The sequence below is a fragment of the Oncorhynchus mykiss genome, chromosome 30 (assembly GCF_057628025.1).
Source record: "Oncorhynchus mykiss isolate SJ-2025 chromosome 30, ASM5762802v1, whole genome shotgun sequence".
NCBI classification, from domain to species: domain Eukaryota; kingdom Metazoa; phylum Chordata; class Actinopteri; order Salmoniformes; family Salmonidae; genus Oncorhynchus; species Oncorhynchus mykiss.
This window is the reverse complement of record NC_143051.1, coordinates 41,364,868-41,392,500: the sequence shown is the minus strand read 5'-3', so window position 1 is coordinate 41,392,500 and position 27,633 is coordinate 41,364,868. Positions and strand designations below refer to the sequence as shown.

The 27,633-nt window shown below is 42.8% G+C and overlaps 1 protein-coding gene and 1 long non-coding RNA gene across 2 annotated transcripts in view; both read left to right on the top strand.

Annotated features, from left to right (window-relative positions):
• Positions 1 to 27,633, top strand: part of LOC149970311 (uncharacterized) — a 431,327-nt gene that overhangs the window by 84,894 nt on the left and 318,800 nt on the right. The window lies entirely within an intron of this gene.
• The window catches only part of LOC110487689 (plectin-like), an 80,710-nt gene that overhangs the window by 9,236 nt on the left and 43,841 nt on the right, over positions 1 to 27,633 (top strand). The window contains 4 exon segments of the mRNA XM_090228331.1: positions 1,145 to 1,206; positions 19,757 to 19,846; positions 26,590 to 26,667; positions 27,372 to 27,464. Of these exon segments, the coding sequence (XP_090084457.1) occupies positions 1,145 to 1,206; positions 19,757 to 19,846; positions 26,590 to 26,667; positions 27,372 to 27,464 (323 nt within the window).

The following is a 27,633-nucleotide window of genomic DNA, read 5'->3' as shown; positions in this document are numbered from 1 at the left end:
TCATAGTCAGTGTCACAGCAGGGGGACTCTTAAGCTCTGTAGCATATTGCACCCTATTCCCTGTATAGTGCACTATACAGTCATGTGGGGTGCTGGTCAAATGTAGTGCCCTATAGGGAATAGAGTGCCATTACGGACACAATTTTACTGTTGAAGACATATCTGAGGGAGATTTGACTTAGCTGCCTACCACAAGGTTGCTGCATTGGCACAACCTGAAAGGTTGTGTGTGGCACCTCACGTTGCCACTTCTGTGTTGTTACACAGGCAGTACCAGTAAAGGGATTTGGCACTGGTGGGGCACATCTTCTCCTCTTTTGCCCTGCCCCATGACTCCCCTGATATTGCTCTGTTCTTTCTTATTGTCACATGAGATCTGCTTTGATCTAATAGCTTATTCTGAGGATGAAATCAAACTCTATTTATCAAGTCACAGATGACTTATGAATGAATTACAGCTTCAACTCCCATGCTAGGCTTTGCTTTGATACAGATTAACTGTACTCAATTCTCACTCTCTTAAACCGTCTCTATATTTCAAGCTTAGATAAGAACATATAGCCAGCTACCGTATTATCTTACTGCTGCGTTAAACTACTGTACAGAATGAGACTGAATAGGGAAGTGAGAATTTGGTTTCCTTGGTATTGGTCTTGCCAGGCTTGGATCAGGTTCCTGGTTGTTAGACTGTGTGGAAAACATTGCACAACTCACGCCTGCTGCTGGTAGATTGAGTGCGATAGCAGGATAGTCTTCACTCTTCTGGGAAGGCTTTCCACTAGATGTTGTAACATTCCTACATGGACTTGCTGAAATAGCCAAATCCACTAATTTGAAGGGGGTTCCACATACTTTTATATATAAAGTGTGTGTTGCCAAGGCACTGTAAGAACTGTTAGATGGAACTTTTTTTTAAACAACTTTTTTGTTCAACATTATTATCCTTTCTGATCCAGTTTTATGGATGTGAACATACCACCCCACTTGACTGTATGAACTATTCACATGTTTGTGATCCCAATAGATATTACCTCAAACACCCCAGAATTCTATATCTACCCTGTATATAACTCTTGGTCTCTTAGTTGAAGTTGAGTGTCTGCATGCTGTTGATATTAACCATCACTTTCTCTCTCTACCATAGATGAACGGGACCGGGTACAGAAAAAGACCTTCACAAAATGGGTCAACAAGCACTTGATGAAGGTGAGATGAGGACATATACAACACCTCACTCTTGAGCACATCCCTCAGCTCCTCAGCTTAATTGCTGCAGCAATTTATGTGGTACTATAGTCTATCCAGCCTGCGGGTCATAAAACATAACTGGTACTACTAAAACATAACTGGTACTACCTGTTGTGTAAGTGTCTATGGTAAGAAAAGGAAAACACTGGCCTGTGGTGCTGCCTTAGTATTATGAATCATCCGATATTACTCAACGGAAGCTTGGTTTGCATAAAAAGATGGATTTGCACTGTATAATTCCATTGTGACTCCCAAATATGATTTGGAGCTTTTTGGAAGCTGCCCTGCTACAAAGTTTCTCCCTGCAGCCAGTTACTGAGTCCGAGGCACTAAAGGAGCTCCTTAAACTTGACCCCAAAAAAACATCTGGGTCAGATGGTTTAGACACTTTCTTCTTTAAAAGGTTGCTACCCATATAATCGCCAAGCCAATCTCTGATCTTTTTAACCTGTCTCTCCCCTCTGGGGATGTTCCCATTGCTTTGGAAGGCAGCCACGGTTTGTCATTTATTTAAAGGGGGAGATCAAGCTGATCCTAACTCTTATAGGTATCAAGTTTCAGGTAAGACCCAAATGCAGAAACTGATTGTTACAGCAACAGGGGCAGGCAAATGACAGGTCAAGGCACAAGGATAATCCAGAGGATAAGGATAATCCAGAGTAGTGGCAAAGGCACAGGATGGCAGGCAGGCTCAGGGTCAGAGGCAGGCAGAGTGGTCAGGCAGGCGGCTCAGAGTCAGGACAGGCAATGGTCAAAACCAGGAGAGCGAGAGAAAAGCAAGAGCTGAGACAAAACACTGGTTGACTTGACAAACAAGACGAACTGGCACAGACAGACAGAAAATAAGTGGGATAAGTGGGAAAGATGGGCGACACCTGGAGGGTGTCACCCATTGACTTGCCCAAAGCTTTTGATACAGTAGACCAGGTATTCCCAAACTGGGGTACGTGTATGCCAAATAAAATGTGATTCACATTAAAAAATATATAATTAAAAAGTGAATCTTCACAATTTATATTTTCCAACGGGGCTATACATTTTAAACTATCTAGTGTTTCAGCAAAATAACAACACAATGTCAAATACAGGTAGCCTACTCAAATAATTAACATCCAACCACATTAACCATTACTCTCGCGGAAATTCCACTAATGGTCCGTATGTAACCATGGTTAACTTTGTTAAAGCAAGGCCCCTGAACTCTCATGCATTTTCTGCATTATGCAATGATATGGGCAACGGCCATGTGACGCTTTTACAACATACAGAAGTGCGCTGGTTATAAAGGGGCAAAGTATTGGCATGTTTTTTAAATTGAGAAACGAGCTTAAAGTTTTCTTTACTGTCCATAATTTTCACTTGTCTGACCCCTATTTAGCAACATCTGGGTGATGTTTTTTCTCGCTTGAATGATCTGAATCTAGGATTTCAGGGACTCTTCGCAACTGTATTCAACGTGCGGGACAAAATTGAGGCTATGATTAAGAAGTTGGAGCTCTTTTCTGTCTGCATTAACAAGGACAACACACAGGTCTTTCCATCATTGTATGATTTTTTTGTGCGCAAATGAACTCAAGCTTACGGAAGATGTCATATGTGATATAGCAAAGCACCTGAGTGAGCTTGGTGCGCAATTACCCAGGTACTTTCCCGAAACAGGCGACACAAACAACTGGATTCGATATCCCTTTCATGCCATGCCTCCAGTCCACTTACCGATATCTGAACAAGAAAGCCTCATCGAAATTGCAACAAGCGGTTCTGTGAAAATTGAATTTAATCAGAAGCCACTGACAGATTTCTGGATAGTGCGGAAATCACATTGTATGATTTTTAAGTAATTAACTTGCATTTTATTGCATGACATAAGTATTTGATACATCAGAAAAGCAGAACTTAATATTTGGTACAATATTTTGTTTGCAATTACAGAGATCATACGTTTCCTGTAGTTCTTGACCAGGTTTGCACACACTGCAGCAGGGATTTTGGCCCACTCCTCCATACAAACCTTCTCCAGATCCTTCAGGTTTCGGGGCTGTTGCTGGGCAATACGGACTTTCAGCTCCCTCCAAAGATTTTCTATTGGGTTCAGGTCTGGAGACTGGCTAGGCCACTCCAGGACCTTGAGATGCTTCTTACGGAGCCACTCCTTAGTTGCCCTGGCTGTGTGTGTCGGGTCATTGTCATGCTGGAAGACCCAGCCACGACCCATCTTCAATGCTCTTACTGAGGGAAGGAGGTTGTTAGCCAAGATCTCGCGATACATGGCCCCATCCATCCTTCCCTCAATACGGTGCAGTCGTCCTGTCCCCTTTGCAGAAAAGCATCCCAAAAGAACGACGTTTCCACCTCCATGCTTCAAGGTTGGGATGGTGTTCTTGGGGTTGTACTCATCCTTCTTCTTCCTCCAAACATGGCGAGTGGAGTTTAGACCAAAAAGCTCTATTTTTGTCTCATCAGACCACATGATCTTCTCCCATTCCTCCTCTGGATCATCCAGATGGTCATTGGCCAACTTCAGACGGGCCTGGACATGCGCTGGCTTGAGCAGGGGGATCCTTGCTGCAGGATTTTAATCCATGTTGGCATAGTGTGTTACAAATGGTTTTCTTTGAGACGGTGGTCCCAGCTCTCTTCAGGTCATTGACCAGGTCCTGCCGTGTTGTTCTGGGCTGATCCCTCACCTTCCTCATGATCATTGATGTCCCACAGGATGAGATCTTGCATGGAGCCCCAGACTGAGGGTGATTGACCGTCAGTGAAGTGTACCTATGATAAAAATTAGAGACCTCTACATGCTTTGTAAGTAGGAAAACCTGCAAAATCGGCAGTGTATCAAATACTTGTTCTCCCCACTGTATGTGTGGATTCTCGGTCCTCACTAGCATGAAAACTGAACACAGGCACAGACTGTGTGTGGAAAATGATTTAAGACTGAGACTCTCTCCAATATAACCCAACATTACAGAGTTAAGTGCATCCTTTCAAGCACACCCTTCTCATGAACCTTTTCATGAACAAATAAGGTTTTATATGCAAGATGGCTAAATAAAGAGCAAAATGATTGATTATTATTTGTGCCCTGTTCCTATAAGAGCTCTCTGTCACTTCCCATGAGCCGAGTTGTGACAAAAACACACTCATTCTTATGGCAAAAAACAACATTTGAGAGTACGCTGAACCTGGTGCTAGAGGGGGTACACAGCTGGAGGTTGAATGTTTGAAGGGGTACGGGACTATAAAAAGTTTGGGAACCACTGCGGTAGACCATTCCATTCCTGTGGGCTGGCTAAGGAGTATTGGTCTCTCAGAGGTCTTTGGCCTGGTTTGCTAACTACCTCTCAAAGAGTGCAGTGTATAATGTCAGAACATCCGCTGTCTCAGCCACTGCCTGTCACCAAGGGAGTACCCCAAGGCTTGATCCTAGTCCACACGCTCTTCTGAATTTACATCAACAACATAGCTCAGGCAGTAGGAAGCTCTCTAATCCATGCATATGCAGATCATACAGTCTTATACTCAGCTGGCCACTCCCCAGATTTTGTGTTAACCTTATAATACTCTTGCCGGAGACTTGAAACTAACACAGGTGTGTTCGTGGCAGAAGACCTGAGTTTGAGTCTCCATATCAGCAGAATCAGGGGGAAGCAGTACTCGCTAAGCAGGCAAGCGTGAAATCGTTTACAGTGTGGCCACTGGACTCAAATCAAACTTTATTTGTCACATGCTCCAAATACAACAGGTGTAGACTTTACCGTGAAATGCTTACTAACAAGACAATAACCAACAGTGCAGTTCAAAAAGAGTTAAGAAATGGCTACAATGACTCGGATCTACAGTTGCGCTGGTTCAACACTTGCCTGAATTGATGTGATAACAATAAATAGGACGATATGTTAACAATGTGCAACCCAGTTTATTTATTATCATTTAATTAAACTACTACTACTAGTCATCAACATGGACCCGGACACCCCAAGCCCCTCATAATGTTGGATGTCAGTGGTGGACCCTGTGAAGGCTATAATGACCTGGCTTCATGTCGCACATAACAATGAACTTGACCCCAAACCTGTGCCTCTGGAAGGAATATATTGATGGAACGCCAGTCTACCCTTCCATAACATCAGGGACTCATCAATGCATAGGTCCTTCCTTGTATGGCACAAAGACCCAGCCAAATTCTGATGTCAGGCTGGCAAGAACCTTTCTTATTTTGTGGTTGGCAGTAGCATTGTTGATGAATTGCAGGCATCGCAGGAAGTGGTCTTGGGGAAAAGAGGGTGGCAAGAAGTGGGTTACAAACATAAGATCTGTTTCCAGTATTTTCTCAGAGAGTTCTTCTTTACTATTCCCATCAAATCAAATGAATTTATATAGCCCTTCATACATCAGCTGATATCTCAAAGTGCTGTACAGAAACCCAGCCTAAAACCCCAAACAGCAAGCAATGCAGGTGTAGAAGCACGGTGGCTAGGAAAAACTACCTAGAAAGGCCAAAACCTAGGTAGAAACCTAGAGAGGAACCAGAATATGTGGGGTGGCCAGTCCTCTTCTGGCTGTGCAGGGTGGAGATTATAACAGAACATGGCCAAGATGTTCAGATGTTCATAAATGACCAGCATGGTTAAATAATAATCACATGCAGAACAGTTGAAACTGGAGCAGCAGCACAGCCAGGTGGACTGGGGACAGCAAGGAGTCATCATGTCAGGTAGTCCTGAGGCATGGTCCTAGGGCTCAGGTCTCCGAGAGAGAGAAAGAGAGAAAGAGAGAATTAGAGACAGCATACTTAAATTCACACAGGACACTGGATAGGACAGGAGAAGTACTCCAGATATAACAAACTGACCCTAGCCCCCCGACACAAACTACTGCAGCATAAATACTGGAGGCTGAGACAGGAGGTGTCAGGAGACACTGTGGCCCCATCCGAGGACACACCCGGACAGGGCCAAACAGGAAGGATATAACCCCACCCACTTTGCCAAAGCACAGCCCCCACACCACTAGAGGGATATCTTCAACCACCAACTTACCATCCTGAGACAAGGCCGAGTATAGTCCACAAAGATCTCCGCCACGCCAACCCAGACAGGAAGATCACATCAGTGACTCAACCCACTCAAGTGACGGTATGAAAGAGCCCTAGTAAGCCAGTGACTCAGCCCCTGTAATAGGGCTAGAGGCAGAGAATCCCAGTGGAAAGAGGGGAACCGGCCAGGCAGAGACAGTAAGGGTGGTTCGTTGCTCCAAAGCCTTTCCGTTCACCTTCACACTCCTGGGCCAGACTACACTCAATCATATGACCCACTGAAGAGATGAGTCTTCAGTAAAGACTTAAAGGTTGAGACCAAGTTTGCGTCTCTCACATGGGTAGGCAGACCATTCCATAAAAATGGAGCTCTATAGGAGAAAGCCCTGCCACCAGCTGTTTGCTTAGAAATTCTAGGGACAATTAGGAGGCCTGCGTCTTGTGACCGAAGCGTACGTGTAGGTATGTACGGCAGGACCAAATCAGAGAGATAGGTAGGAGCAAGCCCATGTAATGCTTTGTAGGTTAGCAGTAAAACCTTGAAATCAGCTCTTGCCTTGACAGGAAGCCAGTGTAGGGAGGCTAGCACTGGAATAATATGATCACATTTTTTGGTTCTAGTCAGGATTCTAGCAGCCGTATTTAGCACTAACTGAAGTTTATTTCGTGCTTTATCCGGGTAGCCAGAAAGTAGAGCATTGCAGTAGTCTAACCTAGAAGTGACAAAAACAAAGATTAATTTTTCTGCATCATTTTTGGACAGAAAGTTTCTGATTTTTGCAATGTTAAGTAGATGGAAAAAAGCTGTCTTGATATGTTCTTCAAAAGAGAGATCAGGGTCCAGAGTAACGCCGAGGTCCTTCAGTTTTATTTGAGACGACTGTACAACCATTAAGATCGATTGTCAGATTCAACAGAAGATCTCTTTGTTTCTTGGGACCTAGAACAATCATCTCTGTTTTGTCCGAGTTTCAAAGTAGTAAGTTTGCAGCCATCCACTTCCTTATGTCTGAAACACATGCTTCTAGCGAGGGGAATTTTGGGGCTTCACCATGTTTCATTGAAATGTACAGCTGTGTGTCATCCGCATAGCAGTGAAAGTTAACGTTATGTTTTCGAATAACATCCCCAAGATGTAAAATATATAGTGAAAACAATAGTGGTCCTAAAACGGAACCTTGAGGAACACCAAAATTTACAGTTGATTTGTCAGAGGACAAACCATTCACAGAGACAAACTGATATCTTTCCGACAGATAAGATCTAAACAGGCCAGAACTTGTCCGTGTAGACCAATTTGGGTTCCCAATCTCTCCAAAAGAATGTGTCCCATGAGGACAGTCACCAATTGCATTTCACTAATTGTGGTTGTCACCCATTTAGCAAGTTTCCCCCTCACTCCTGTCTCTCTCTTCTCCTGTAGCTCCAAGGCATAGCAATTGATCTCCTCTACGATGTCTCCCACCAGCTACTTTTTTGAAGGTTGTACGGATTATGATGAGCTAAGCTAATTCCAGCTATTTTTTGGAGACGTGTTTGTTGACAAGTAAATTTCTATCAGACCAAAGATGTTATAACAAAATGACACGAGGGAGTGTTCATTCACAAATGTGAATGATGGGATGTGAACGGGTGTAGACCATACATACACCCCCTTCAACATGCATACTATGAACAGACCAAACTCATCTCGACTCCTCTTATTATCTTTGGCTGATGCGAGAAAAAAACATGGCAGCGCGCACAAAGTAACCATCATCGTATTACTTTAGCTTTCTAGAAAGTGTTTTACTCAATAATTTCGATCAGTGGTGAGCTCACCCGTGATGTGATTAATTATACATAGTAATTGCTATTAGCTAATTTATATTGTAGTTTCTGTCAGCCGAGAATTATAAAAATATGACCTCTTGTATTACATCAAACTTTACTCAGTTAGCGCTAAGACATTTAGCCTACATTTTCCAGTTTGGATGATTGTGTTATGCTGTAGCTACTTCTGTAAATGTCTGCATTCAAAATAAACTGGTCACATTCTGGACATAACTTTGTAAGGACTGTGCTTGTGCAAAATGTTTATGTGAAAAAACGATTTGGCTAGCTCAAATGCTGACTGTTGCGTCAATCGAAACAGGACGTTCTGAATAAGCATTCTAAATCACAGGGACCACTGTAGAAGGATCACAGCCGTTTGTTGGTACCTATGAAAAGGTTAAATTGAATTTGAAAATGTAATGCAATATTCGTTCAGTTTCAAATCATGAAATTACAAGTTAATTTATGAATTCAATTATTAAATGTGTGCATTACAAATACAAATATTATATTGAAAGTCAATATCCTAATAGAAATAAGAAATTGTGGAACTCAAATACATTTTCTGTTGGCACTGAAATCGCTCAATATGTAGCCAACTACTGGAACTACACACTACTTTTTTGCAAAAAGAAAAAGCAGACATATGGAATTGTAAAAAAAAAAAAAAAATTGGGGCTGCCTCTCGTTACCTCATATCGCCGCCGCTCAGCTTTAGCTGCCTCCAGTTCTTCTTTGGGGCGGCAATATTCCCCAGCCTGTCTCCAGGGTCCCTTGCCGTCCAATATCTCCTCCCATGTCCATGATTCCATCAACCTCTGCTCCCTGTTACCCCGCTGCTTGGTCCGTTTGTGGTGGGTGGTTCTGTCACGGCTTTCGTCGGAAGAAGAAGAGGAGTCATTGGACCAAAATGGAGCGGGGTACGTGTTCATCTTTAATATAATGAACTGACTGAACACTGAATACAAAAAGAATAGCCGAAACAGTTCTGCAAGGTGCAACCAACACTAAACAGAAAATAACCACCCACAACTAACAGTGGGAAAACACTGTTGGTTCTCAATCAGAGACAACGAAAGACAGCTGTCCCTGATTGAGAACCATACACGGCCAAAACATAGAAATACAAAACATAGACATACAAACATAGAATGCCCACCCACATCACACCCTGACCAAACAAAAAATAGAAACATACAAAGCAATCTACTGTTACGATCAACTAGGAGTGGTGGGTGGAATCAGGCACAGAGAGCAGAGTTCTGTCGTTTGTCAAATTTATTCACCAGCGCAACAAAACAATCACGCCAACACACAGGGCGTATATAAGTTGCCAGTCCAAACAACAGGACAAAAATAGTCCGGAGAATAAAGACTCGAATAAATCACATCATCAAACACAGAGTAACAAAAAACAAGCCCTCACAAATACCCAGCGGGCCTAGTGTCCTTAAATACCCTACAAACAAACCCTAATACAAAACAGGTGTACCCAATTACCCAATAACCAAAACAAACAGAAAGGGAATCGATGGCAGCTAATAGGCCGGCGATGACGACCGCCAAGCACCGCCCGAACAGGAAGAGGCACCATCTTCGGCGAGGTTCGTGACATCTACGGTCAGAGCGTGACAAATATGGTCATACTATGGATCATTTAGCTATTTGATTTAGATTTTTTGGACCCATTTAGGAATTAAATAAATAATATATATGTGATCAAATATTGAATTTGGCATTTACTACTATAGTCCAGAGAAACACACGGAATAACACATTCATGAATGGCAAAAAAATACAGTCAAAAAATACATCATAAGAAACAAGGTTTTGAAGTGTTTGTCCTATTTGAGATATCAGAAAGCTCAGGAAATATATACAGTGCCTTGCGAAAGTATTCGGCCCCCTTGAACTTTGCGACCTTTTGCCACATTTCAGGCTTCAAACATAAAGATATAAAACTGTATGTTTTTGTGAAGAATCAACAACAAGTGGGACACAATCATGAAGTGGAACGACATTTATTGGATATTTCAAACTTTTTTAACAAATCAAAAACTGAAAAATTGGGCGTGCAAAATTATTCGGCCCCTTTACTTTCAGTGCAGCAAACTCTCTCCAGAAGTTCAGTGAGGATCTCGAAATGATCCAATGTTGACCTAAATGACTAATGATGATAAATACAATCCACCTGTGTGTAATCAAGTCTCCGTATAAATGCACCTGCACTGTGATAGTCTCAGAGGTCCGTTAAAAGCGCAGAGAGCATCATGAAGAACAAGGAACACACCAGGCAGGTCCGAGATACTGTTGTGAAGAAGTTTAAAGCCGGATTTCTATACAAAAAGATTTCCCAAGCTTTAAACATCCCAAGGAGCACTTGCAAGCGATAATATTGAAATGGAAGGAGTATCAGACCACTGCAAATCTACCAAGACCTGGCCGTCCCTCTAAACTTTCAGCTCATACAAGGAGAAGACTGATCAGAGATGCAGCCAAGAGGCCCATGATCACTCTGGATGAACTGCAGAGATCTACAGCTGAGGTGGGAGACTCTGTCCATAGGACAACAATCAGTCGTATATTGCATAAATCTGGCCTTTATGGAAGAGTGGCAAGAAGAAAGCCATTTCTTAAAGATATGCATAAAAAGTGTCGTTTAAAGTTTGCCACAAGCCACCTGGGAGACACACCAAACATGTGGAAGAAGGTGCTCTGGTCAGATGAAACCAAAATTGAACTTTTTGGCAACAATGCAAAACGTTATGTTTGGCGTAAAAGCAACACAGCTCATCACACTGAACACACCATCCCCACTGTCAAGCATGGTGGTGGCAGCATCATGGTTTGGGCCTGCTTTTCTTCAGCAGGGACAGGGAAGATGGATGGAGCCAAATACAGGACCATTCTGGAAGAATGTCTGCAAAAGACCTGAGACTGGGACGGAGATTTGTCTTCCAACAAGACAATGATCCAAAACATAAAGCAAAATCTACAATGGAATGGTTCAAAAATAAACATATCCAGGTGTTAGAATGGCCAAGTCAAAGTCCAGACCTGAATCCAATCGAGAATCTGTGGAAAGAACTGAAAACTGCTGTTCACAAATGCTCTCCATCCAACCTCACTGAGCTCGAGCTGTTTTGCAAGGAGGAATGGGAAAAAATTTCAGTCTCTCGATGTGCAAAACTGATAGAGACATACCCCAAGCGACTTACAGCTGTAATCGCAGCAAAAGGTGGTGCTACAAAGTATTAACTTAAGGGGGCTGAATAATTTTGCACGCCCAATTTTTCAGTTTTTGATTTGTTAAAAAAGGTTGAAATATCCAATAAATGTCGTTCCACTTCATGATTGTGTCCCACTTGTTGTTGATTCTTCACAAAAAAATAGTTTTATATCTTTATGTTTGAAGCCTGAAATGTGGCAAAAGGTCGCAAAGTTCAAGGGATCCGAATACTTTCGCAAGGCACTGTATACACTACCGTTCAAAAGTTTGGGGTCACTTAGAAATGTCCTTGTTTTTGAAAGAAAAACATATTTTTTTGTCAATTAAAATAACATTAAATTGATCAGAAATACAGTGTAGACATTGTTAATGTTGTAAATGACTATTGTAGCTGGAAATTACTGATTTTTAATGGAATATCTACGTAGGCGTACAGAGGCCCATTATCAGCAACCATGGTATACGGCGTTGTACGAGATCTTCAGTGTCTTTGTAATTTCTCGCATGGAATAGCCTTCCTTTCTCAGAACAAGAATAGACTGACGAGTTTCAGAAAATAAGTTTTTGTTTCTGACTATTTTGAGCCTGTAATCGAACCCACAAATGCCGATGCTCCAGATACTCAACTAGTCTAAAGAAGGCCAGTTTTACTGCTTCTTTAAAATGTGTTATGGATAAGGTCTAGTTCTCTGAATTGATTTGGCAGTTGAAAATCCAAAGAAAAACCAACCAGATTTTTGGTTGGGATTGCAAACAAAGAAAGATTTTAAGAAGTAAGTGATTTATTTAATCGCTATTTGTGATTTTGTGAAGCCTGTGCTGGTTGAAAAATATGTTGATGTGGGGCGCTGTCCTCAGACAATCGCATGGTATGCCATCGCTGTAAAGCCTATTCTAAATCGGACAACGCAGTTCGATTAACACGAATTTAAGCTTTTAAATGATATAAGATGTTCATGAATATTTAATATTACGTGACGCCTATCCCTGAGCACAACAGGGATTATGTGCTAACGTAATTGAAAAGGGGTTTTCTAATGATCAATTAGCCTTTTAAAATGATAAACTTGGATTAGCTAACAAAACATGCAATTTAAACATAGGAGTGATGGTTGCTGATAATGGGCCTCTCTGTATGCCTATGTAGATATTCCATTATTAAAAAAACAGCCGTTTCCAGCAACAATGGTCATTTACAACATTAACAATGTCTACACTGTATTTCTGATCAATTTGATGTTATTTTAATGGACAAAAAAAAGTTTCTAAGTGAACCCAAACTTTTGAACGGTAGTGCATTTTTAAACATATTTATCCCCTTTTTTTGTGTGTGCACAAACCTGCCTTCATACCTCCATTAATTTTTTGAAACCGGTACTGGTTATCTTCAGACGAGTCCCGTAACACTTGTGGGGTTCGTAGAGCAAAATTGAGAACACCATCATGTTCCATCTCCTCTTTCCACATTGGGTTCACATTAGTTTGTAGGTCAAACCGTTTGGACGCTACAAACGTTGTTATGAGAAGACCGATTTTTGGGATGTCTCAGGATCTGACAAACACCGCTCTAGCTCTGTCACCTTTCATCACAGATGTGGAAGTGCAACATTAATTTTTGTTCCCTCCAGGCCTGAGGACACACTTTCTAGTATACTTAAATTTAAGATATGGCAAATAGGAGTGGAGTTTGATAATCTTGCCAATGAAAAAATCATTAAAGTAGTTGGCAATATCAGACGGTTTGGTCAATGAATCATGGAGCTGAGTTTGCCTTTTTTCCCAAAATTTCATTCAAGATGTTCCAAAGCTTTTTTGTCACGCGATTAAGGGTGGGTTATCTAGGTCAATTAAATGTCTGTTTATAGTTGTCTCTGATTGGGGATCATATTTAGGTAGCCATTTCCTCATTGTGCTTTGTGGGATCTTGACTATGTATAGTTGCCTGTTAGCACTATTTTGAGCTTCACGTTTCGTTTTGTTCGCGTTGTTGTTTTTGTTCTTTGAGTTTTCTCTTCCTAATTAATGGGATGGAACTGCATCTTGGTCCAATCATTATGACGATCGTGACATTTTTACTATCATTTGTTATGTAATTTAACTTTGTTTCATTGTGTAGTTTCTTTTTATTCCGTTCAGTCACAGGATTTCTCAATTTGCAGTATGTTTGCCAATCGGTTGTACAGCCAGACTTATCAAATCAAATGTTATTTGTACATGCGCCAAATACAACAGGTAGACCTTACAGTGAAATGCTTACTTACAAGCATTTAACCAACAATACTTTAAGAAGTTAAAAAATAAATATGTTTTTTGTAAAAAGTAGAAAGTAACAAATGATTCACAGCAGCAGTAAAATAACAATGGCGAGGCTAAATACAGGGGGTACCAGTACAGAGTCAAGGTGCGGGGGCACCGTTTAGTCAAGGTAATTGAGGTATCATGTACATGGTAGGGAGTGACTATGCATAGACAATGAACAGAGAGTAGTAGCAGAGTAAAAGAGGGGTCTGGGTAGCCATTTAATTAGCTGTTCAGAAGTCTTATGGCTTGGGGGTAGAAGCTGTTAAGAAGCCTTTTGGACCTAGACTTGGTGCTCCGATACCACTTGTCGTGCAGTTGTAGAGTGGACAGTCCATGACTAGCGTGGCTGGGGGGTCTTCAATAATTTTTAGGTTCTTACTCTGACACGGTCCTGGATGACAGGAACCTTGGCCCCAGTAATGTACTGAGCCGTACGCACTACCCTCTGCAGTGCCTTGCAGTCGGAGGCCGAGCAGTTGCCATACCAGGCAGTGATGCAACCAGTCAATATGCTCTTGATGGTGCAGCTGTAGAACCTTTTGAGAATCTGAGGACCCATGCCAAATCTTTTCAGTCTCCTGAGCGGGAATGGGCTTTGATGTACCCTCTTCTTCTTTGGCCCATGATAGTTTGTAGGTGATGTGGACATGGAGAAACTTGAAGCTCTTAACCTGCTCCACTACAGCCCCATCGATGAGAATGGGGGCGTGCTCAGCCCTCCTTTCCTGTAGTCCACCATCATCTCGTTTGTCTTGATAACGTTGAGGGAAAGGTTGTTGTCCTGTGCCCCCACAGAGGAGGCCCTCTGACCTCCTCCCTATAGGCTGTCTTATCATTGTTGGTGATCAGGCCTACCACTGTTGTGTCATCTGCAAACTCGATGATGGTGTTGAAGTCGTGCCTGGCCATGCAGTCATGAGTGAACAGGGAGTACAGGAGGGGACTGAGCACGCACCCTGAGGGACCCCCGTGTTGAGGATCAGCGTGGCAGATGTGTTGTTACCTACCCTTACCACCTGGGGGCGGTCCGTCAGGAAGTCCAAGATCCAGTTGAAGAGGGAGGTGTGTAGTCCCAGGGTCCTTAGCTTAGTGATGAGCTTTGAGGGCACTATGTTTTTAAACTCCGAAGTGTAGTCAAGGAATAGCATTCTCACATAGGTGTTCCTTTTGTCTAGGTGTGAAAGGGCAGTGTGAAGTGCAATAGAGATGGCATCGTCTGTGGAACTGTTGGAGCAATATGCAAATTGGAGTGGGTCTAGGGTTTCTGGGATTGTTTACGGGATCGTAAAACAGCAGCCATCTCCTTCGGCGCCATTCACCAAGCCTTCACCATTGACATTCCTTTTGCCTCATCCCTCTCAACCACACCATTTTTCAATTCCTCATCAAGCCACAGAGATGTAAGTTTTTACAGTCATTTTCTTAATGGGTGCATGCTTATTCGTAACTGTGATAATTAATTTCATAAATGTTTCAAGTACAACATCTGTTTGCTCCTCATTACACACCACGGACCAACAAAAATTATTTATATCAACAACATAGGAATCGATACAAAACGTATTGTATGACCTCTTATACACTCTATTAGGCCCAGCCTTTGGAACTTTGGTTTTCCTAGATATACTTTATTGTGATCACTATATCCAATGGATCTGGATATATGCTTTCAAGCACATTTCTGCGTCAATTGTAAAGATCTGATCAATACATGTTGATTCAATTCCTGTACTGTTTTGTAACTACCCTGGTAGGTTGACTGATTACCTGAACCAGGTTGCAGGCACTGGTTACAGTTTGAAGCTTTTTCTTGAGTGGGCAGCTTGATGAAAGCCAGTTAATATTTAAATCACCCAGAAAATATACCTCTCTGTTGATATCACATACATTATCAAGCAGAACACAAGTGTTCTGAATATTAACAGCAACACCTCCACCACTGGCATTTCTGTATTTTCTGTATAAATGACATAACCCTGTATTGCAACAACTGTACCATCAAAGGTATTGTCTAAGTGAGTTTCAGAGATAGTCAGAATATGAATGTAATCTGTTATTAGCAAGTTATACATTTCATTAACCTTGTTTCTTAAGCGACATGTTAACGTGGCTATTTAGAGGACTATTCCTGGCTGTTTGGTTGTTTTCATTGCTTGCTGGGAGCCTTAGCAAAATGAGATATTCTCATGTTAGTGCAGGGTGAGCTGCACACAGTCAACTTCCTACTAGGGCACACCGCCTCAGTGCTAACAGCATAAATCTGGATTCATAGACACATGATTGCTGCATACAATAACTGTAAGATCAGCAGAGGCAGAGAGGGCCGTTAGGTTACTTACATTGTGTCTACCAATGCCCCTGGTAAAACATACATTTGCTAAGGTATTATGATGACACAATGGTAGGCATTAACTGAGCTGGGCTTGGGTGGACAGACCAGTTCATCACTGGGGGAGAGTTCCCAGTCATCTGGACTTTCTGCAGTGCCTCTATGCACATTCACATGACTTGTGTCATAGATAAGTAATCACTGCTTGCAGAGAGATGTTTCTGTCACTCTCAGTAAATGCTGAGGCCCCTAGCAAGGGCCTCTAGGGCCTCTTACAGTATGGATGAACAATTACGCCTGCTATCCCCACCCTCCCCAAAAGAGTTTGAGCTATACACTCCCGGTCAAATGTTTTGGAACTCCTACTTATTCAAGGGTTTTTCTTCATTTTACTGTTTTCTACATTGTAGAATAATAGTGAAGACATCAAAACTATAAAATAACACATATGGAATCATATAGTAGCCAAACAATTGTTAAGCAAATCAAAATATATTTTATATTTGAGATTCTTCAAATAGCCAACCTTTGCCTTGATGCCAGCTTAGCACACACTATCTATATTTGCAACAAACAAAAAACAGCTGGTGCACGAAATCTAAGGAAGTCTCGAGGTTTTGCTCGCCTAAGGTAGAGTATCTCATGATAAGCTGTATACCACACTATTTACCAAGAGAGTGTATCTATATCCTTCGTAGCTGTCTATTTACAACCACAAACTGATGCTGGCACTAAGACCGCACTCAATGAGCTGTATACGGCCATAAGCAAACAGGAAAACGCTCATCCAGAGGCGGCGCTCCAAGTGGCCGGGAACTTTAATGCAGGGAAACTTAAATCCGTTTTACCTCATTTCTACCAGTATGTTAAAAGTGCAACCAGAGGTAAAAAACAAACAAACCTCAAGACCACATTTACTCCACACACTGAGAAGTGTACAAAGCTCTCCTTCGGCCTCCATTTGGCAAATCTGACCATAATTCTATCCTCCCTGTTTCCTGCTTACAATCAAAAACTAAAGCAGGAAGCACCAGTAACTCGGTCAATAAGAGAGTGGGCAGATGAAGCAGATGCTGAGCTACAGGACTGTTTTGCAAGCACAGACCGGAATATGTTCCGGGATTCTTCCAATGGCATTGAGGAGTACACCACATCAGTCACTGGCTTCATCAATAAGTGCATCGATGACGTCATCCCCACAGTGACTGTATGTACATACTCCAACCAGAAACCATGGATTACAAGCAACATCCGCACTGAGCTAAAGGGCAGAGCTGCCGCTTTCAAGGAGCAGGACTCTAACCAGGAAGCTTATAAGAAATCCCACTATCCCCTCCGATGAACCATCAAACAGGCAAAGTGTTAACACAGGACTAAGATTGAATCAATCGTACTACATCAGCTCCGATGCGCGTCAGATGTGGCAGGGCTTGCAAACTATTACAGGCTACAAAGTGAAGCACAACCACTGGCTGCCCAGTGACAAGAGCCTACCAGACGAGCTAAATTACTTCTATGCTTGCTTCGAGGCAAGTAACACTGAAACATGCATGAGCGCATCAGCTGTTTCGGACAACTGGGTGATCACACTCGCCGTAGCCAATGTGAGTAAGACCTTTAAACAGGTCAACATTCTCAAGGCCGCAGGGCCAGACGGATTACCAGGACGTGCATCTTCACTGATATTTTCAACCTGTCCCTGACGGTGTCTGTATTACCAACATGTTTCAAGCAGACCACCATAGTCCCTGTGCCCAAGAACATTAAGGTAACCTGCCTAAATCATTACTGACCTGTAGCACTCACGTCTGTAGCCATGAAGTCCTTTGAAAAGCTGGTCATGGCTCACATCATTAACCCAGAAACCCTAGACCCACTCCAATTTGCATACTGCACCAACAGATCCACAGATGATGCAATCTCTATTGCAATCAACACTGCCCTTTCCCCCACCTGAACAAAAGGAACACCTATGTGAGAACGCTATTCATTGAATACAGCTCAGTGTTCAACACCATAGTGCCCTCAAAGCTCACTAAGCTAAGGACCCTGGGACTAAACACCTCCCTCTGCAACTGGATCCTGGACTTCCTGACGGGCCGCCCCCAGGTGGTAAGGGTTGGTAGCAACACATCCGCCACACTGATCCTAAACACAGGGGCCCCTCAGGGGTGCGTGCTCAGTCCCCTCCTGTACTCCCCATTCACTCATGACTGCATGGCCACTCCAACACCATCATCAAGTTTGCCGATGACACAATGATGATCACCGTCAACGATGAGACAGCCTATAGGGAGGAGGTCAGAGACCTGGCCGTGTGGTGCCAGGACAGCAACCACTTCAACGTAGTTAAGACAAAGGAGATGATTGTGGACTACAGGATAAGGAGGACTGAGTAGGGTGAGAGCTTCAAGTTCCTTGGTGTCCACATCACCAACAAACTATCATGGTCCAAACACACTAAGACAGTCATGAAGAGGGCACGACAAAACCTATTCCCCCTCAGAAAACTGAAAATATTCGGCATGGGTCCTCAGATCCTCAAACGGTTCTACAGCTGCACTTTCGAGGGCATGGTTGCATCACTGCCTGGTATGGCAACTGCTCTGCCTCCGACCGCAAGGCACTGCAGAGAGTAGTGCGTACGGCCCAGTACATCACTGGGGCCAAGCTTCCTGCCACCCAATACCTTGATACCAGGTGGTGTCAAAGGAATGCCATAAAAATTGTCCAAGACTCCAGCCACCCTAGTTATAGACTGTTCTCTCTTTTATTTTACTAGCCAAGTCAGTTAAGAACAAATTCTTATTTTCAATGACGGCCTAGTGGGTTAACTGCCTTGTTCAGGGGCAGAATTACAGATTTGTACCTGTGTCAGATCTTGCAACCTTTCGGTTACTAGTCCAACGCTCTAACCACTAGGCTACGCTGCCACTGTTCTCTCTACTACCACACAGCAAGCGGTACCGGAATGCCAAGTCTAAAAGGCTTCTTAACAGCTTCTACCCCCAGGCCATAAGACATCTGAACAGCTAATCCAAATACTACCTAGACTTTTCTTTTACACTGTTGCTACTCTCTGTTTATTATCTATGCATAGTCACTTTTACTCTACCTACATGTACATATTACCTTAATTACCTTGACTAACCGTTGCCTTAGCACATTGACTCTGTACCGGTACCTCTTGCTTGTATATAGCCTCGCTATTGTTATTTTACTGCTGCTGTTTAATTATTTGTAATAACAAAAAAAAAATATTTTACTTAACATTTATTTTTCTTAACTTCTTAAAGCATTGTTGATTAAGGGCTTGTAAGTAAGCATTTCATTGTAATGCTGTTGTATTTGGCGCATGTGAGAAATACAATTTGATTAGATTTTTTTGATTTTTTTTGTGTGATCATTTTGCCGTGTGTGAGTAGTGGAGTATGATTACAATCAAGATATACTGACAGAGATACTATACCATTACTAGAGGTTTATTTTGTTATAAATACTATGGCCACTCCAGTCTGTCAAAGTGGTGATTGCGAATGTGGTTTACTGAAAATTGGCCCATAATCCCAGATTCAATTCTCAGGAACAGTGTTGTTCCTTCACAAACAGAGCTTTTCTGAGCACTGGTCTTGTTGGATCATGAGTATTTACAGTACATGATTCATTCCTCATAGCTGATCAGTGTATTGAATACAGAGAAAATACCTTAACTTCAAGCGCATTGATTCATAATGAACCCATTGTGCATCTCTGTGAATAGTCTCAAACTGTCTCTCTTGATCTCTCCCCTCATCAGGCCCAGCGGCATATCACTGATCTGTACGAGGACCTCAGAGATGGGCACAACCTCATCTCCCTGCTGGAGGTGCTCTCTGTAGAGACACTGGTGAGTCCCTATGACCTTTGTACTCTGACTGGAAGGAGAAGGACCTCTGCTTCTGCTACAACCTATCCAACCTTCATTCCCAAACTCTCCTTTCCTTCTGTCCCTTTTCCCCATCCCACTTTTCCGTCCATTATACTATCTTTTTTTTATCTGTCATGATGCTGTATACTCAGCAAAAAAAGAAACCTTCTCTCACTGTCAACTGCGTTTTATTTTCAGCAAATTTAACATGTGTAAATATTTGTATGAACATAACAAGATTCAAAAACTGAGACAAACTGAACAAGTTCCACAGACATGTGACTAACAGAAATGGAATAACGTGTCCCTGAACAAAGGGGAGGTCAAAAAAAGTAACAGTCAGTATCTGGTGTGGCCACCAGTTGCATTAAGTACTGCAGTGCATCTCCTACTCATGGACTGCACCAGATTTGCCAATACTTGCTGTGTGATGTTACCCCACTCTTCCACCAAGGCACCTGCAAGTTCCCGGACATTTCTGAGGGAATGGCCCTAGCCCTCACCCTCCGATCCTACAGGTCCCAGACATGCTCAATGGGATTGAGATCCATGCTCTTCGTTGACCATGGCAGAACACTGACATTCCTGTCTTGCAGGAAATCACACATAGAACGAGCAGTATGGCTGGTGGCATTGTCATGGTGGAGGGTCATGTCAGGATGAGCCTGCAGGAAGGGGGATGAGGGAGGAGGATGTCTTCCCTGTAACTCACAGCGTTGAGATTGCCTGCAAAATGACAACAAGCTCAGTCCGATGATGCTGTGACACACCGCCCCAGACCATGACGGACCCTCCACCTCCAAATCGAACCCGCTCCAGAATACAGGCCTCAGTGTAACACTCATTCCTTCGCTGATAAACGCGAATTCCACCATCACCCCTGGTGAGACAAAACCGCGACTCGTCAGTGAAGAGCACTTTTTGCCAGTCCTGTCTGGTCCAGCGACGGTGGGTTTGTGCCCATTTGGCGACGTTGTTGACCGTGATGTCTGGTTAGGACCTGCCTTAGTTATTTTTTTGCTGAGTTTATAAAGAATCATGATTATGCATTATATATTTTGTAATCTTTCCCCTACTTGACGTCACATGTAATACACAACCTAGGCTGGTAGGTTTTGTTTTTACCACCTTTATCACCTCGTGTTAAAACCTGCAGAGATACAGTATGTGGTCCACGGACAATTCACTACATGTTTAAGAATTCCTCACAATTTGATTTAGCCTATACATAGTACTGATTTCAAGGTGTTTTTGGAAATAATATCTCATAGCATTAATTTAACACTTACCGTAATTTCCGGACTATAAGCCGCTACTTTATTCCCACGCTTTGAACCTTGCGGTTTATACAATGACGCGGCTAATTTATGAATTTTTCCCGCTTTCACAAGATTCATGCCGCCAAAAAACTGAGCACCGTCACAGTAAATCGAGCGCGCTCAAACTTCCCATCATTCTGATTACGGTAGTAATTTTGTCACCCTCATCATGGCAAAGACACGGAGAAATGCATATGATGCAGCTTTCAAGTTGAAGGCGATCGATCTGGCTGTTGGAAAAGGAAATAGAGCTGCTGCACGGGAGCTTGGCCTTAATGAGTCGATGATAAGACGTTGGAAACAGCAGTGTGAGGAACTGACTCAGTGCAAAAAGACAACAAAAGCTTTCAGAGGGAAGAAAAGCAGATGGCCCAAAGTATTTGCAGCCACTCGACATCAGTGTAAATCGTGCATTTAAGGTGGCGCTCCTTGTTCAGGGGGAGGCTTGGATGACAAGTGGGGAGAAATCCTTCATTAAAACATGCGAAGAGCAACTTATGGTCAAGTCTGCCAGTGGGTCCTGACAGCGTGGAGCATTGTCAAAAAATCCACTATCATCAACGGGTTTCGAAAGGCTGGACTGCTGCGTGTTGAAGGGGCAGCATGAGCTCAGCGGGGTATTTGCCTCCGGATGAAAGTGACGAGAGCGACAATGAAAACGATCCAACATCGGATGAAGCAATTCTGAGGCTATTCAACTCCGACACCGAAGGAGATGACTTCAGTGGTTTCAGTGCACAGGAGGAGGAAGATAGTGACCAAGTTAATTTGTTTCAACGTACCGGTAGGCACCTGCGGCTTATAGACATGTGCGGCTTATTTATCTACAAAATACATCTTTTTTAATAATTCAGTGGGTGCGGTTTATATTCAGGTGCGCTTAATAGTCCAGCAATTACGATATTTCATAATTTTCATGTCTTTTTCTGTTGCTCGCTCTCACTCTTTCTCTCTCTCTCACTCTCTCTATTTCTCTGCCTTTGCACTTGTTTGACCCCTGTTTTTCCTTTTCTAATTCCTGTCTTGCCCTAACCTTTGCCCCCTTTTCCTTCGCCTCTTCTCTTGTGATGATCTTGCTGTGGTAGCCGAGGGAGCGTGACATTGCCAGGAACTTGCGGTTGGTGAGTGGGCGTGGACTGTGTAGTGCCTCCTCAGGCGTGGCATGTGTCACTCCCCCAGGTGGCTGCCGGGTTGTGCATGTTGATGTCACCTCCTTGTCTTGCCCTCTCTGTGTAGTCCTCTTTTTCCATTTGTCGACAAGCTTGTAGAGACTAGGACTATGTCCCAAGTGGCACCCTATTCCCTACATACAGTGCATTCGGAAAGTATTCAGACCCCTTGACGTTTTCCACATGTTATGTTACAGCCTTATTCTAAAGTTGATTACATCGTTTTATCCTCCTAATAAATCTACACACAGTACCCCATAATGACAAAGCAAAAACAGGTTTTTACACATGTTTAGTAATTTAATAAAAAATACATGAAATATCACGTTTACATAAGTATTCAGACCCTTTACTCAGTACTTTGTTGAAACACCTTTATCAGCGATTACAGCCTCGAGTCTTCTTGGGTATGATGCTACGATGATGCTAAGCTTGGCACATGTATTTGGGGAGTTTCTCCCATTCTTCTCTGCAGATCCTCTCAAGCTCTGTCAGGTTGGATGGGGAGCTATTTTCAGGTCTCTCCAGAGATGTTAGATCAGGTTCAAGTTCGGGCTCTGGCTGGGCCACTCAAGGACATTCTGAGACTTGTCCTGAAGCCACTCCTGTGTTGTCTTGGCTGTGTGCTTAGGGTTATTGTCCTGTTGGAAGGTGAACTTTCACCCCAGTCTGAGGTCCTGAGCCCTCTGGAGCAGGTTTTCATCAAGGATCTCTCTGTACTTTGCTCCGTTCATCTTTCCCTCGATCCTGGCTAGTCTCTCAGTCCCTGCCGCTAAAAAAACAGCATGATGCTGTCACCACCATGCTTCACCATAGGGATGGTGCCAGGTTTCCTCCAGACGTGACACTTGGCATTCAGGCCATAGAGTTGAATCTTGGTTTCATGAGATCATAGAATCTTGTTTCTCATGGTCTGAGAGTCCTTTAGTTGCCTTTCGGCAAACTCCAAGTGGGCTGTCATGTACCTTTTACTGTGGAGTGGCTTCCGTCTGGCCACTCTACCACAAAGGACTGATTGATGGAATGCTGCAGATATGGTTGTCCTTCTGGAAGGTTCTCCCATCTCCACAGAGGAACTCTGGAGCTCTGTTAGAGTGACCATCGCCCATCTCCCCCGATTACTCAGTTTGGCCAGGCAGCCAGCTCTAGGAAGAGTCTTGGGGATTCCAAACTACTTCCATTTAAGAACGATGGAGGCCACTGTATTCTTGGGGACCTTCAAAGCTGCAGAAATGTTCTGGTACCTTTCCCCAGATCTGTGCCTCGACAAAATAATGTCTCTGAGCTCTACGGACAATTCCTTCAACCTCATGGCTTGTTTTTTGCTCTGACATGCACAATCAAGTTGTGCGAAACATCTCAAGGATGATCAATGGAAACAAGATGCACCTGGTATTTTTGTTTCATATTTTAAAATTGGGGCCTCCCAATTGGCTCAGTGGTCTAAGGCTCTGCATCCCAGTGCTAGCTGTGCCACTAGAGATTCTGGGTTGGAGTCCAGGCTCTGTCGCAGCCAGCCGCGACCAGAGACTCATCGGGCGGTGCACAATTGGCCCAGCATTGTCCGGGTTAGGGGAGGGTTTGGCCGGCAGGGATGTCCTTGTCCCATCACGCACTAGCGACTTCTGTGGTGGGCCGGGCACAGTGCAAGCTGACACGGTCGCTAGGTGTATGTAGTTTCCTCTGACACGTTGGTGTGGCTGGCTTCCGGGTTATGTGGACATTGTGTCAAGAAGCAGTGCAGGTTGGTTGGGTTGTGTTTCGGAGGACGCACAGCTCTTGACCTTCGCCTCTCCAGAGTCCGAACGGGAGTTGCAGCGATGAGACAAGACTGTAACTATCAATTGGATATCACAAAATTGGGGAGAAGGGGTAAATAAAAATTGTAAAACTATTTTTGCTTTGTCATTATCTGGTATTGTGTGTAGATTAATGAGGATTTTTATTTATTTATTTATGCTCTTTAGAATAAGGCTGTAACATAACAAAATGTGGAAAAAGTCAAGGGGTCTGAATACTTTCCCTATGGGCCCTGGTCAAAAGTGGTACACTATGTAGGGAACAGGGTGCCATTTGGGATGCAACACAGAAACCCAACTCTGCAAGAAGAAATCCAACCCAACTCTGCAAAAAAGTTGAGCTGAGCATCACTGAGTAGGGAATGAAGATATGAGATTGTCCTTTTTGTGTTCGATTTTGGGATATTGTGTGGTAAATGACTGGTAGTCCCTAGTCATTGTGCTGTGATAAGCTATGTGGGTGGAGAAGGTTTCTTGTTTACTTATTTAAGTTATAATGCCTGAGAAGTTGGTGTTTGTAGGATATATTGGCACAGGTGTCGTTAGGCCTGAGACAAGTCAATATGTCCTCCAAACACCGGCTTCGGAGACATTATCACTTGTATACAACTGGTTACCAACATATTCATGATGATTGACGTATTTTCATTAAACACATTATTTTGATTAATTCATTCACACTATTTCATCCTTCAACTAGATATAGTCCCGACATAATTCTAAGGTTGCTACCCAAGCCGACTGGTCATTCGTTCTATCGGTTCGGTAGCCAGAGACGCGACCCAGTCGTTCAGTCTTTTTGTTCTGTATCTATGTGGTTCATTCTAAATGTTCCAATGTTCTAATCCCTTTCTTGCTATCTAGCCGCAATAACAGCAAAGTAGCTGCATTTGCATTTGTTTAAGATGTTTTCTAGTGACATTTATTTGGATACATCCATAACAATGAGCTAATGAGGCGTGATATTGCCTGGCAAAGAAATATGTGCTTTCGGCCCAACTCCCGACACGTTCATTACTATGGGACAGCTGAAGATCGATTTTGAATATTGAAACAAGGTTGCAAATTTCAGAGAGACAGACAGCAAGGTTTAAACAAATCTCTGCTGTTGAAAACGAAATGTTAGTCTAAAATAAATGTGAGAATGTCTAAATGTTTTTCTATAGTGGAGATCAAGTTTATAAATTGTCTGGCTGGACTGATAAGACAGTGGATTGTGCAGTCAGAAGGAACAGAGTAAATATGCATTTTAACTTCATAGATTTAGCTGGTGGTAACTTGTGGAATTGACACTGGCTAGAATGCGGTTTTAACCACCCAGCATTCAGGATTAGACCCACCCGTTGTATAAAAAACATTATGAATAAAGCTGGGATATTTCCTTCAGTTTCAGCCCTAGATCATTTCATGTTCAGTCTTCTAGTTTCGTCTGTGCCCTCCCTCCAAGTCTTTGCGTATTAGTCTGAGTTCTGAGATAGAGATGCAGGCATCCGTTCATTTGACCCAACTTACTGTAAACAGAAGCCAGAGTGATACTGCAAGCCAATAAGAGATCGACCTGTACGCTAGTTGAGCTTGTGGTTGACTGAGAGCTTGTGACTTGCTGTACCGATGCATGTAATGGTGGACCAAATATGCAGGTCTCCTGCACACTTGACCATTATCTAGAGATTAAGAAGCATAAAGTCTCTTAGCACCTCTGCTTAACTTCAGGTATCTGCTTGGTTAGAATGGATTGTGTTGTAGATCAAATGGTAATAATGTCATTTAGGTGTCATTTATCTGCAAAAATAATTGTAGTTTTTCTCAGGGTCCAACTCCTGGGCTAAAGGGTAGCTTTCATGTCATTTTTTTATTTTGTAATGTTTAGATCGATGCATTGAATATGGAAGTGATTGATGATTGGAAGAATCCAGTAGCACGTGGTCCAGGTTTAACATTCTCATCTTCACCCATTTTCCTTAGAATGTTCATGTCTCTGGATCTTATTACAATGCTTTTCAATAGGGCCATGTAAAGCCAGCCAAATGAAGGGGGGACTGGACAGTCATGAGATACTGTGTTCATCTCTGACCACAACTCAATGAATTTTGGAGTCAAATCTCAAATTCAATGTCCATCACAGGAAGTTGGTGGTACCTGAATTGGGGAGAACTGGCTTTTGGTAATGACTGGAGCGGAATAGATGGTATCAAATACATCAAACACATGGTTTCCAGGTGTTTAGTGTCATTCCATTTGCTCTGTTATTATTAACTGTTCTGTAATGTCCATTCAGTGTGGTTGATTTTATATAGGACCATGACTGCTGCTTGTTATCCATATAAAATGTTTTCTCAATCTGAAATACTTTGCCTGCAGTCATGGGGCCTCTTCCTTGCCCTATTGGTATTGTGCTGTCTCTTCTCCCTCTAAAGTTTGTTCTCTTCTCACAGCCCAGGGAGAAGGGGCGCATGCGCTTCCACAAACTGCAGAATGTACAGATCGGACTGGACTTCCTCAAACACAGACAGGTACAATGTGATGGATGATTAATTGCGTCAATCAACACTGAGTCTACAAAACACTAGGAACACCTTCCTAACGCTGAGTTGCTCCCCATTTTGCCATCAGAACAGCCTCTATTCTTCAGGACATGGACTCTACAAGGTGTCGAAAGCGTTCCACAGGGATGCTGGCCAATGTTGACTCCAATGCTTCCCAGAGTTGTGTCAAGCTGGCTGGATGTCCTTTGGGTGGTGGGACATTCTTGATACACACAGGACACTTTGGAGCGTGAAAAAAACAGCAACATTGCAGTTCTTGACACACTCATACCGATGTGCCTAGCACCTACTAACATACCCCGTTCAAAGGCACTTAAATATTTTGTCTTGCCCTCTGAATGGTGCTATCCGTGTCTGTTGTTTTAAGGCTTAAAAATCCTTCTTTAACCTGTGTCCTTCCCTTCATCTATACGGAAGTTGATTTAACAGGTGACATAGCTTTGACCTGGATTCACCTGGTCAGTCTATGTCATGAAAAGAGCAGGTATTGCTAATGTTTTGTACCCTCAGTGTTTTTTAACATATTTTTTTCACTTTGAACTGATTCTCATAATGTAAACTAACAGTCCCAATACCTTATAATTCATTAGATAACCATTTAGATATAACTTAATCTAGAGGGACAATTTTCTTTAAGATGCTTGTACATACTTGTGTCCCCTTTGTGTCAGGTTAAACTGATCAACATCAGGAATGATGACATCGCCGATGGAAACCCCAAGCTGACCCTGGGCCTGATATGGACCATCATCCTTCACTTCCAGGTATATCATGCTTCACTCATAGCATAACAACAACCAATATGTTTATTATTATTAAAATGATAAGCCTGGCCAGGGTGATGGGATCCAGGTACAACATCCTATAACCTGTTTGGTATATTTCACCTGGAAGGATAATTTGTTATCCTTGCCTATAATAGTAGGAAAAGCT